Here is a 13,461-nt window from a genome sequence, read left to right on the forward strand (position 1 = left end):
GGGGTTGGGACACGCGGGGAAGCGGGACCCGCCTCAGCCCGGAGGGGGCAGGAGAGGGGCTGGGTCTCCCCGGGAGAAAAGCAGGGACAGGGGCGGGGGTTGGTGCTGCTGAACCCTCAGACCAAGGTGCCCCCGGCTGTCCCAGCCGCTGCAGACGGTTCCGCCGAGCGCTGCAGCCCAGGGGATTGCAGGGCACAGGGAGGGGCTGGGGCAGCTGAGAGGGGTGCTGGGAGGAAGGAGCCGGGAGAACAAAGAACCAGGAGTATCAACCCCCAGTGAGCTGGGAGCTGAGCAGCTGCTGCTTCCCCAGCGGGGTCTGAGCGGGGGGAACCAGCATTAACCCCTCCGGGCCCGGGGGGGCGGGGGGCTTTCTCTGTCTAGAAACCGCCCCGGACTCTGCTGAGGGCAACTCGCGAGCTGAGACTCCAGGTGACTGAGCCCTTGGGGCTGGGCAGGTCCCTGACTTTGCACAGCTCCCCCCCCCGCCCAACTCTGCCCCCCGGGTGTCTGGGAGCCCAGAGCTGCTGCATCACTAAGGCCAGAAGGATCCTTCCACCAGCGAGTCTGACCCGCTCCCACCGGCTCTCTGCTGTGCCCAGTAACATGTGTGGACAAAGCAGGTCTCCCTGAGTGGTGCCCACTTCCCCGCATTTGCGAGGCAGGGTAGCCACGGAGAGAGAGAGAGAGCCCTCGTTTTCCAGGGTTTGGTTCAGACTCTGTTGCTGGGAGGGTTTGAAAATGTCTCGGTGGGTTTAGTCCTGGGGTAGAGGGGGGTGGGGTGGAGGACAGGGGCAATGTCTTTGCTGCACTCTGGGGACTGAGCATATTCCCAGCATGGCAGAATCTGCAATCTCTGTCTGCAGGGAAGGAGCCTGGGGGAAGTGTGATGTGGAGGTTTCAGAACAGGCTTTAGTTGGTTTCACAACTGCCCTTCTCACCCTGCCAGGCTGCAGAACGACGCCCACATCTCGCTTCAGCTCATCCCATCTTCCCATGGGACAGGGAAGAGAAATGGCTGCAGTGGAGCCAGCTCAGGTAGGGGTTATTGGGGGGTTGCTGGTGGGTTCCTGCTGGAGGGAGAGGGGCAGTAAATACTGAAGAGGTGGTAACGTCTGGAGACTTAGGTCTGGAGGGGACAGGGAATACCCTGGGTGAAGAAAAGGAGGGGGACAGAAAATGACAAATCTGCTGGGACTTGTTTAACGTGGGCCTAGATCCTCAGAACAAACGCTTGGATGTTTGGGAGAAAATTCCCTAATTTTGAAACAGGAGATAGAGAAACCAACCCCCTGGGCAGGGCAGGGCAGGGAAAACTGACCAGACTTCCAGTGCTGAACCCTCAACCTGCTAGCCAGAGGCTAGTGTGGCATGGAAAGATGTGGGAAGATGTCCCAGCCCCTCACATCCAGCTGCTGGCAGTGGAGAGGATGTTGGGTTCCCTACATGGGCTTGTATCAGCCTCTGGCTAGTAGGGATGTGATGGATCTGCTGGCAGAGACAAGGGGCTCTCTCTTTGTTCTCTCACCGTGATGCTCCCGGCTGCTCTCAGCAGTATGGGGATAGGTCTCTGCTGACTGTTTCTCTCTCAGAGCTTCCATTTGATTGGTTTCTCTCCCCCATGAACAGTGGGGTTGTGAGTGGTGCAGCAGGTACTGAGTGTTGGACTCTTGCTCTTTTAGGGGCCGGTGACCTTCGAGGAGGTGGCTGTGCATTTCATCAGGGAAGAGTGGCCTCTGCTGGCCCCCACTCAGAGAGACCTCTACAGGGATGTCATGCAGGAGAACTATGAGAATGTGACCTCACTGGGTAAGGATTCTCGTCCCCTCAGTTCTTAGAAGAGGAAATGAAGAGTTAAGGTTCACGCCACCCCCACAATGTAACCTCTGCTCTGCCCTGTTTCATCATCACTCCAATGTGCCAGAGACACACACACTAGCCCTCTCCCCTCCCTTGTTACAGAGTGCTCTGGGAACAGAGCAGTACAGCAGAAAGTCTCACTTTTCCTCCTTGCTAAGATAATATTGGGGTTCGTCTCCATCGTAGCAAACAGAAGCTTCCTCCCCCTGGCCTGCTCTCCAGTACTGAACCTCCTGCACACAGACCATCTGAGACTTCCACAGTGTTACCATCCCTTTGCCCTCAACTTGAGTTTTACTTTTGAGTCACTGCCTTCACTTACCCTTCACTAAGCCCCACAGATCACTCGAACATGCGCCCCCAGGGTGCTGACAATCCCCATGGCAAGAACACACCCTTGGGCACCTTTGCTGACAAAGCCTGCAGCACTCAGCACAGAAATGAGGCAGAATTGGCCCCCCAAGTTTCACATGCACCTTTCTGCATAGCACAGGCACAGCTCTGCCCAGCTGCTCCAACCCATCCCTCCATCAGCCAGTTACAGCTACAGCTAACCCAGTGCACACAGCTGGAGGGCATGGGGATAGATGCTGGGATTCCCATCTGTGAACACAGCACAGACAATGGCACATTCTCTTAGTCTTTCCTTGGATCGATTATAGGTTCATAGCTTTGAAGGCCAGATGTGACTATTAGGTCATCTACGCTGATGTCCTTTATACCACAGACCATAGAATTCATCCCGTTACTGCTGCATTGAGCTGAATACCTGAGTTCCTGTGGCAGTTTAACCTTTGCATGGCCCACACAGAACCATCCTCAGTGGTTCTGGTCAGCTTCAGGGTTAAGGGTTGGGAGCAAAGTTAAGGTTGCATTGGAGGGGTGGCATTTACATTAACTTCACATTTCCTGGTTTGCAGAGGTTTAAGTTTAGTCACCATCTATACCAGAGGTGGACAAACTCCGGCCCGCGGGCCTCATCCGGCCTGCGGGACCCTCCTGCCCGGCCCCTGAGCTCCCTTGTTTTCTTTCCCTTGAGCAGGGTTTCCAGTTTCCAAACCCTCTGTGATCTCCCAGCTGGAAGGAGGGGAAGAGCCGTGGGTCCTGGATCTCCAGGGTTCAGAGGAAAGCGAGATCCTGAGAAGTCCCTGCGCAGGTGAGGAACAGTCAAATCAACCCAGAAACTGTAAGTGCCTGAGAGAACCAGCCGGGATTCCCCACACAGACTCTGTGAGCTCAGGACAGTCCCCAGCAGATCTCACTCCTGGCTTCCTACAGATGATGGTTGACACCTTGGCTGGAGCTCCCTCCTTTCCTACTGAGGGTTTGGATGGGATGTGGACAGGGCCGGCCTTGGGGAAATGGCACCCTGGGTGAACTTGCATTTTGATGCCCCTGGCTCCCATGGGCATGACACCCCCCCATTCCCTCTGTCCCTCATGGGCTCCCCAGGCTTCCCACCCTCCCTTCCCCCCTAGCCCCTGCACTGTGCCCTTTCACCCCAACCCCTGCCCCTCCCTCCTCTGCCCCTAATCCCTGCACTGTGCCCCCTTCACTCGTACCCCCTGTACCTCCCTCCTGCACCCTGAACCCCTGTATGGTGTATACCCCCTTCACTCCAACCCCTGCCCCCCAGCACCTGCCCCTTCCTGAGCCCCCAACTCCTGCACTATGCCCCCTTTGCCCCTAACCCTTACATCCTCCTGCACCCAAGTGGGGAACCTGACCTGGATGCACAAAGCAGCTGGCATTGCTGCTTGCTCCCCCACTGGACTGCTGCTCCCCAGCCCCCTGCAGCCCTCGGGGGCTGGGAGAGGGGAGCAAGGAGCCACTTCAGGGCATCATGCACCCAGGTCACTTTCCCTGCAGGCTGCGTAAGGGGAGGGCAGAAGAGCAGCAGCTCTTGATGCCTCAGCCCAGCCCAGGTGGGGAAGTGACCTGGATGCAGGGAGCCCTAGAGGGGTGGGAGGATGGGGGTGTGTGTGTGTTGAGGGGAGGATGTGAAGGACTGTGTGTATGTGCCTGAGTGAATGCGCTGTCTCTTTAAGAAAGCTCTCAGGGTCAGGAGCCTGAACTAGGCTTGTTCAGACACAAGCAGCTGGCAGCAGCTCCAGCACACGCAGATTCCCCCTGTCCCATCACCGCAGCTTAGTGGAGATTGGGTACCCGGGTGGGGGCAGGGGGGCATCCTGCCATCAATCAGCACCTTCCCCCCCTGGCAGAGCAGTCAGGAGGATGCTCCCAGTGGGGAGTGGACAGGAATGACTCCAGAGGTGAACAGAAAGTGTGTGTGTGTGGTGGGGGGGAGGAACAGGAACAGTAGCAGCTGCACACATGAAGCAGGGCAGAGGAGAGGCCCCTCTGCTCCAGAGCAGTCACTTGGCTCTGACGGCTGGTTGTTCAATGGCCCCCTGCAGCTCTGTTCTCTCTTCCTCCCGAATGCTGCTGCTCTCCTGCCTGCCATGCCACCTCCATCAGCCTAGTGAGCCTCTCGGCAGCAGGTCAGGTAGGAATCCAAACCCTGTGCCCGGCACCTCTTTGGGTGGGGCACCCATACGGCCCACCTTAAAGGCCGGTCCTGGATAGGAAGCAGAATTGATCCCCTCTACCCTCCCCTATGGGGAAGAGTTTGGGGGAATTCATCCCCCTATTTTTATTTTCTGTCTCTCCAGCGCTTACTTGGGTTTGCTTTCTCCCTTTCCATCCCCAATTCTGAGATTTCTCTTCTCTTCTAGCAGGTGACAGGGTGGCGAGGGAGAGCGAGGAGCAGAATCCTCACCAGGAAGATGCTGAGCTAGCTGAAGCGCATGGGGAATTACTGCAAAGATCCAAAGGGAATGTGTCCAGCCCCCGTGAGCAGAGAAAAACTGGTGAAAGTTACCACAGACCAGAGAGAGAGCAGGGAAACCACTCAGAGGAGAGAGTGGATGAACCCATTAATTGTCAGGGAACTCACAGGGACCTCAAGGAAACTACATCCCAGGAGAAAATCCTCAGGGGAAAGAGGAAGAATACATGCAGTGAGTATGGGAAAAACTTCAATTGCCGCTCAGCCCTTATTCAACATGAGATAATCCACACAAAAGAGAGACCCTATGAATGCAGTGAGTGCGGGAAAAGCTTCACTCGCATCTCAAACCTTACTAAGCATAAGAGCATCCACATGGGAGAGCGACCCTATGAATGCAGTGAGTGTGGGAAAAGCTTCACTCAGAGATCAACCCTTATCTCTCATCAGAGCATCCAAACAGGAGAGCGACCCTGTGAATACAGTGAGTGTGGGAAAAGTTTCACTCCGTGGGGAGGAGGCAGCAGCAAGGGCAGGCAGGTGACTGGCAGTTGTGGAGAGATTGTTAAATGAACATTGGAGAATTAGAGAGAAAATGGGGCAAAATCTGAAAAGGGGATTAGAGAAAGTGTCAATCATTGCTCCATAAGCACCAACCCTTCATGGAGCCATCGCTGCTTTTACACCTGAGAGGAGACTTCCTGTCTCTGACTCCTGCGTCCGGGGCTATGGTAGGAGGTGGTGACCCAGTGAAGCTGACTTGAGGCTGATGCGAGGTGAGCAAAGCCAGACCAGTCTCCCAGCGAGACCTAATATGGGGTTGGAAGCAGGGACGGTGGGTGGGCCTGGGTTCCCCTACATTAGTGGTTCACAGCCAGGGGTACATGTACACCGAGGGGTACACAGGTATTCCGGGGGGGTCCATCAGCTAGTCTAGATAGCTCCCTAGTTTTACAACAGACTACAGAAAAAGCACCAGCGACATCAGTCGAAACTAAATTTCCATACAGGCACTAACTTGTACTCATTGCTCTATACACCATGCACTGAAAGGTGCCTGCAGCGTTTACATTTCCTTGGATTTATTTTGTAATTCTCTGGTACAAAGGAGACACTCGCAAGCCAGCCTCAGTCACAGGGCGCTCGGACACGCTGGTGTTTCTAGATCAGAAACTCAGGAACGCACATGACCTGCTGCCTGACACCTGCCCCGGACTCACCCCTTAGCCAGGAGACTGTGTGTGCTCCCGCCCCATATCCAGCAGCAGGGTGGGGGTCTCCCTGACTGCCAGGGCCGGTTACTCCATCTGGAGCCCCTGGCACTGGCTGGGAGGATGCAGGACACGGGGCGGGTGGAGCGGTCGGATCCAGGAGTGGGGGGTCATTCCTAGGGGTGCTGTCCAGACCCCTGGAAGCAGTAGGGCCAGAGACCCCAGGGCTTAGGCTTCCTCCATTCCGTGAGCAGCCCCTTCCCAAGTCCTTGGCACCCTGGGACACGAGAGTTCACATTAGAAGTGGGAAGGCGCCAGGAGGCTCCAGGCAGGGCCGCTGCTCAGGGGGGCCCAGGTCTGAGAGGTGCTAGCTGGGGGAGGGGTGCGGGGCCAGGGAGTCTCTGCGGGGGGAGGGGATGAGAAGTGGGGGGCAGGCTGACCCCAGGACCTTCTCTTACCTGGGCTGGAGAGGGTGGAAATGCCCCCCTGGCACAGGCTGGGTGATGTAGTTCCTGACTCTCCTGGGAGCAGAAGTGATGTTGGGCGGGGGAGGAGGAGCCAGACCATGAATGTGTGCTGGGCGCTGCAGCTCTGCCTGGCTCGTATGGGGCTACTGGAGCCTCTCCTGTGGCCGGAGAAGAGTTTTGTGTCACTTGAGTGCTTGTCTCTGACCCACCCACAGAGGCTGGTGCAGGGACAGATATGACCGTGCCCCACCGTGTCTCCTGGCTCTGCATTTCCCAGAGCACCTGGCATGTGAACCCCCTAGGCTTTAGGCTCAGGCAGCCGTGGAGCTGGAATCCAGGGAGGGCAGGAGAACAAGGATGGGGCAGAGTGTGACAAGCTGCTTGGTGAGCGCCACACTGCTGCTTCCTGGTGCTGCGGGATCGGGCTGAGCAGAATGGTCGGTGCTGGAGAGAGACCTTCATTAGCCCTCCTGGGCCCAGCTCCTGCTGCAGCTGCCCTGGGGCCGCCCCGGGCTCTGCTTGCCCCGCTGCGGAGCTGAAGCCTCCAGGTTTCAGAGTGAGCCCTGGGGCTGGGCAGTGACTCTGCCCCAGTGTCCGTGGGGGGGACCCAGCATCTCGCAGCGCCAGGATCTGCTCTCTGAGGGGGAGCACCCATAGGGGGCTCAGAGCTGCTGTCCCTGCACGAACCCAGTGCCCCCTGAGCCTGGCCAGGCTCTGCCCTGGGGCCCCATGGGGGATCCCGGGGGGAAGGGACTAGCCCCACTGGGGTCCCTGGGTGGGGGCTGCCGGGCAATGGGGGAATGAGACTGGGGTGACAGGGAGAGACCTAGGAAAGAGGTGAGTGGAAAGTGTCTGTGCAGCCCAGACATGGCCGGGGGGGAGGTGGGGGGAAGAGCAGGTGATCCCTGAGGAGTGCGGAGAAAAGGGGGGGGCTGAGATCCCCTTGAATTTACCACTGCCCCCTCCCGTGGGGACCCTCCTTCCCCTCCCGTCCTGCCCCCTTTATCTCTAGAGAGCAACAAGCAACATCCAGGGTGTCTCCCCCCCTCCCTCAAATCCCTGAGAAGTTCCCTGTTCTCCTCTCCCCATTGTGCCCCATTTTCTCTCCACTTCGCCAAAGTCCAGTTCAAATCTCAGGTTTGGGGTGTTCCCCCCCCATTTTTACCTGCAGTAATTTGAACTTGTTTAAGTGGGAAATTGTTCCCCTGAGTGAAGGGAAGGGAGGAGCAAGCCTCCCCCCGGGAGGTGGCCCAGCCCCAACTTTCTCAATCCCAGCTACTTACCCTCCCCCACCCTGCCCAGCCCAGCAGCCCCTCCCCCACAACATCACCTGCTTATCACATTCCCAGACCCCACTGCCAGCCCCTCCCCACATCCATTCTGACTCCAGCCCCACTCCTTTCCCCTGTGAAAGCCACATCACTCAGGGCTCCCTGCCCGCCATGTGAATGTGGGGCAAGAAGAATCCATCCCACTCTGTTGTTGTTTGAATATCACTATAATCCCCTTAAATTTCCCCTCTTTTCTCTTGAGCTGTTGAATGGTGACATAAAATCTCCCCACATGTTAGTGCTTCTCTCTTATGTTGACAAATATTTAGTTTGTGCCCCATTTTCTCCTCAGTTCTGAAATACTGATATCAAATTATTGAAAATCTTCCCACTTTTCTCCCCAGGTGTGTGACTGAGATCAGGGCTCTTATTGTTCTGAGTGTGGCCCAGGCCTGGCCTGAGATCAGGTCCCCCAGTGTGCTGGGCACTGCACAGACCCTGATTGAGTTTGGGGCACTGGTTGTGCCAGGTACTGCACAGACCCCTGCAGAGAGCAGGGACCTTGTTGTGCCGGGTGCTATAGTGACTCTGACTGAGCTCCAGGCCCCAGTTGTGCCAGGCCCTGCATCAACACCAAGTGAAATCAGGCTCCCATTGTGCTAGGCGCTGCAGAGACCGCAAACAAAATCAGGGACCTTGTTCCTGGAGCTGCAGAGACCCCAAGTGAGATCTGGGTCGTGTTATGCTGGGCACTGTAGAGACCCCATCTGACATCAGGCCCCGCCATTGTGCCAGGTAAAACTGAGACCTGGACCGAGATCACGGCCTCCCTTGTGCCGGGCAGCGCATGACTGTGGCACAGATTTCTGCCTCCATTGTGGTGGGCACTTCAGAGGTCTCAACTGAGATGTGTCCTCCCATTGGGGCTGGCCCTGCACTGACCCTGACCCAGATCACATCCCGCTACTGTACTGGGCACTGCACAGACCCTGACAGAGATCCTGGCCCCACATTTTGCCAGATGTTGCAGGGACCCCAAACAAAATCAGGGATCCTGTAATGCTGGGAGTTGCAGAGCCGCCGACTGAGGTCAAGCCCCTGTTGTGCAGGGCTCTGCACAGACACCGACCAAGCACAGGATTATAAAATCATAGAATATCAGGGTTGGAAGGGACCTCAGGAGGTATCTAGTCCAACTCCCTGCTCAAAGCAGGACCAGTCCCCAACTAAATCAACTTTATCAAGCCTGACTGTAAAAACCTCTAAGAAAGGGGATTCCACCACCTTCCTAGGTAACCGATTCCTGTGCTTTACCACCCTCCTAGCGAAAGTGTTTCCTGATATCCAACCTAAACCTCTCCCACTGCAACTTCAGACCATTACTCCTTGTTCTGTCATCTGCTACCACTGAAAATAGTCTAGATCCATCCTCTTTGGAACCCCTTTCTGATGGTTGAAAGCAGCTATCAAATCCCCCCTTATTCTTCTCTGCTGCAGACTAAACAATCCCAGTTCCCTCAGCCTCTCCTCATAAGTCATGTGCTCCAGCCCCGTAATCATTTTTGTTGCCCTCTGCTGGACTCTTTCCAATTTTTCCACATCCTTCTTGTAGTGTGGGGCCCAAAACTGGACACAGTACTCCAGATGAGGCCTCACCAATGTCAAATAGAGGGGAACGACCACGTTCCTCGATCTGCTGGCAATGCCCCTACTTATACAACCCCAAATGCCATTAGCTTTCTTGGCAACAAGGGCACACCGTTGACCCCTATCCAGCTTCTCGTCCACTGTAACCCCTAGGTTCTTTTCTGCAGAACTGCTGCCTAGCCATTCGGTCCCTAGTCTGTAACAGTGAATGGGATTCTTCCATCCTAAGTGCAGGACTCTGCACTTGTCCTTGTTGAACCTAATCAGATTTCTTTTGGCTCAGTCCTCTAATTTGTCTAGGTCCATCTGTAACCCATCCCTACCCTCCAGCATATCGACTACTCCTCCCAGTTTAGTGTCCTCTGCAAACTCGCTGAGAGTGCAGTCCACACCATCCTCCAGACCGTTAATGAAGATATTGAACAAACCCAGCCTCAGGACCAACTCTTGGGGCACTCCGCTTGATACCAGCTGCCTGTTAGACATGGAACTGTTGATCACTACCTGTTGAGTCTGATAATCTAGCCAGCTTTCTATCCACCTTTTAGTTCATTCATCCAGCCCATACTTCTTTAGCTTGCTGGTAAGAATACTGTGGTATCTGACTTTTTCAGTGGGCGTGCATCTGCCAAGGCAGTTCTTTGCTCCGGAGTGACCTCTGGACATTCAGGATGGTTCCCCTTTTCAATATTTTGTGATAGTGTGGCAGCCAAGGCCATGTGATGAGCTGCCAAATGAATAACTCAAGGCTGTGATTTGGTCCTGCCACGAGGACAGGGGACTGGACTTGATGACCTCTCGAGGTCTCTTCCAGTCCTACAATCTATGAATCAGGGAAACGCAGGGCTGGGGCTGTGAGGGCCTTCAGTTTTAGCAGGGTTAAAGCAGAGTCCTGCTCTTTTCCCCATTCCCATTTTGTCTTTTTCTTTGGCAGTTTCCACAATGGGGGAGTTATTTCAGCATATTCATAAATGGTTGGTCTAGAAAAATTGAATCCTCCTAGCAGTTCTCTTTAAGAGTGGGCATCGGTAGGGGCCAGCATTTCTACTAGTGCCCTGAGCTTCCTTTGATCTACTCATCTCCCGTCTTGTCCAACGACTATGCCCAGGTGTGTCACCTGAGGTAGCACCAACGGAACATTGTCTAAAGCTCCTTGTAACCCCATTTCCTGAACTAGTGCCAAAACTTCTTCCGTTAGTGTTTGAGTTTGTGCCTCAGTTTCCCCCTTTTATAGAACAGACCAAGTTTGTCATGTTTTCGCATTTCTTTTACTCCTTCTACAATATACATTACACACATTCTGAGGAAAATGCACATTCCTTCCACAGTTTAACTTCTATAACATTAGCCATATAGATTTTTACATAAGGTGTAACTGTTTCTTTTGTGCTCACAGAGTTTGTATGTATTCTTATCAAAGTGACAGTTTGATTACACAGAACCACCTTAGAGCTCAGTGTGGGACACTTTTTTCCTTTCCTTCAGTACAGCTCTTATCTGCTATTTTGTTACCAAAAAACAAATCCAGGCTCTTTTCCTTTTCTCCTGGTTTTGACTGCCCTGCTGCAGCCATGACTTCGGTCTTTTAAAAAGATTTGAAACTTATAGAGCATTAAGGTACCTGTTAGCAGGCGCCCACTTACCCGGTGGCACCTTGTGCTGGTCGTCTCAGGGAATTAGCTTCCAGCCTCCCTAGCACCCTCTGTCAGCCAGCATCTCACTTTGCTGCTATCCCCCGTGTCTCTCCCAGACCCCAGGTGACCCTTTCACTGGTGCTGCCCCCTGGCCATACCTCCACTGTTTCTCCAGGTGTCCCCGCTCAGGGGAACCTCCACCCACTACCCTCACCTCACCTCAGTCATAGGCTACTGCCAGTCCCCATCTCACCCCGTGCCCTGGGGCAGACTGCAGTGTCAGCCACTCATCATAGGCAAGGTTGGGTCTGGACCTGCTGCCACTACCTATTGCTGAGCTGTCCCTTTGCACCCCCAGGACTTGTCTTAGGCCCTCAGCTAGGCCGCAGCCTGGGGATTTTCCAGGCTGGAGCCCCCCCAGTTCCTCTAGCCTTCCCACAGCCCTGCTCCACTCCCAGCATCCAGGTCCTTCTCTCTGTACAAGCAGAGAGAGAGAGAGTGTTTGCGTATCTGGCTCACAGCCTCTTATAGGGACCAGCTGGGCCTGATTGGGCCATGGCCCCAGCAGTTACTGCCTTCCCCAATCAATCCAGGCTTTCTTCCTCAGCCCTCTCCCAGAGCTGGCTTTAACCCTTCCCGGACTGGAGCGGGTGACCACTCTGCTACAGTACCTTAAGGGTTAAATGCTAAATATCAAAGCCAAACAACACTAGTTACTTGTGTCTGGAAAAAAGTAGTTTTCGGTTTTGCAACTTTGAATGAAAGATTCAAATGGATTGTAGTGGTATTATTTAAAAACAACCCAGTTCATTTTAAACCTGGAAAACAAGAGTTTTACAGAGCGGGAGTGTTGCTGTAGATCCTAAACACTCCACATATTTACACAATATATTTAGACACATTTGTTTTTCCTTAACATTCCTTAGTCTGGTTTAATTTTTACACCGCTGTCCATAGATTACATTTGCATACATTTGGGGGCGGTTAAGTTCCAATAGAAACCTCTTACATTCGTTTAGCAAATTTGACTAACTTGTTCATGGTCAAATGATTTCAATCAGATTGTCTCTTTGCCTGGCTTATTTACAGACATTCCTTTGGAAAAGGGCCCATTTTCCTTGCAGAATAGCTGCAAAGAAACCAGAGTTCTCTTTCTATAACACATTTCATTTTTAACATTTTTACAACTTTCAATTGCTTAATTCCCTCCAGCCTCTGCAGAGGGAACTTCTCACTCACTCTCTTTTTAAATCGCTTGCTTATCTCTCCAAATGACACCTTCATCAACTCAGATTTCACCATTCCAAGTATTGTTCCAGGGATCTGAATGCCCCATGGCCTATACTTACTGTTTTTGCTTTTGCCACTCTGCCCTCAGGGCTTCCAACCTGCCTTCCATTTTTTTTATTTGTTCCCTACCTGCTTGTCAGGGCCTGACCCTGCTTTGCTCGCTGAACCATCCCTTTTCATGGACACAGACCTTGTTCCACAACCAATTTAGCATGGAGGGTGGACTCCTCAACCCTTCCTGATCCCTTTCCTTAGTCATTTCTTTTAAAATTGTGGAACCTTCACAACATCATTCACAAGAAATACTACACTGCCCAAACTCCTATATCTGTTTAAAAGGAGTAGTCTCTTGAACAAAGTATCATCTTTGGATTGCTTCCTTTTTAACATTTCTTACACAGGTGTTACCACTATTTGCCCACACGCCTATATCCTTCAGAGTTGGGTCTCACATAGAAAATACTGCCTGAACATATTTTTTATGAATTTATTTTACTTTTATAACTTTTCCATGCCTGTGCTGGGACTTACAAAACACAAAAGTCTCTACCCACTAAAAAGAACTCTGCCTGACAGAGCAGGAGGGGGGAGCGCTAAGCCCCCTATACTTTGGGCTCGATCCTGCTACTACTGAGGGTATATTCACCTATGCAATTTTCCCCCGACAGATGGGTAGGAGTGAGGACTCTAACCCTCCCCCTTATGGCCCGACACTTCTACGACTGGGGGTCAGGGGTGGAAGGTTTGTAGAAACTTTGTTGGTGCTCAGAACCTGCCCCCCCCCAACTCTGCCCCCACCTGCCATCTGCCTAAGACTCTGGTAGGGAGTTTGGATTGGGAGAGGAGGTCTGGGGTGCAGGTTCTGGGATGGAGTTTCAGTGCTGGCTCTGGGCTGGGGGTGGGAGTGCAGGCTCTGGGAGGGAGTTTGGGTGCAGGAAAGGGTGTGTGGGGAAGAAGGTTGGTTTGCAGGCTCTGGGTTGGAGTTTAGATGCTGGGTGCAGACGCCAGGCTAGGGCAGGGGTTGGGTGTGGAGGAGGAGGGTGAGGAATGCCGACTCTGGGACAGAGTTTGGGGGCTGCTCTGGGCTGGGGTGGGGGTGTGGGCTCTGGGAGGGAGTTTGGAGACAGGAGGTATCATAAGCCTCTTTCTCAAATCTGGACCTTAGCGTCCAAAATCTGGGTGCTTAGTATGAACCTCCAAGCTTAATTACCAGCTTGGATCTTATCTCGCTGCCACCACCCAGGAATCCGTGCCTGGTACACTTGAGCCCCCCAAAACCTTCCCTGGGGAACCCCC

The 13,461-nt window shown here is 53.7% G+C and overlaps 1 protein-coding gene across 1 annotated transcript in view; it reads left to right on the top strand.

The window, feature by feature from the left end:
• Positions 1–946: 946 nt before the first annotated feature.
• Positions 947–13,461, top strand: part of LOC116832503 (uncharacterized) — a 16,855-nt gene continuing 4,340 nt past the window's right edge. The window contains exons 1-5 of the mRNA XM_075071235.1: positions 947–1,035; positions 1,680–1,806; positions 2,900–3,013; positions 4,593–5,154; positions 11,575–11,587. Coding sequence (XP_074927336.1) covers positions 994–1,035; positions 1,680–1,806; positions 2,900–3,013; positions 4,593–5,154; positions 11,575–11,587 — 858 coding nt within the window. The 5' untranslated portion in view covers positions 947–993. The remainder of the gene's footprint in view (positions 1,036–1,679; positions 1,807–2,899; positions 3,014–4,592; positions 5,155–11,574; positions 11,588–13,461) is intronic.

This window comes from Chelonoidis abingdonii, chromosome 1 (assembly GCF_003597395.2).
Source record: "Chelonoidis abingdonii isolate Lonesome George chromosome 1, CheloAbing_2.0, whole genome shotgun sequence".
Classification (NCBI taxonomy): Eukaryota; Metazoa; Chordata; order Testudines; family Testudinidae; genus Chelonoidis; species Chelonoidis abingdonii.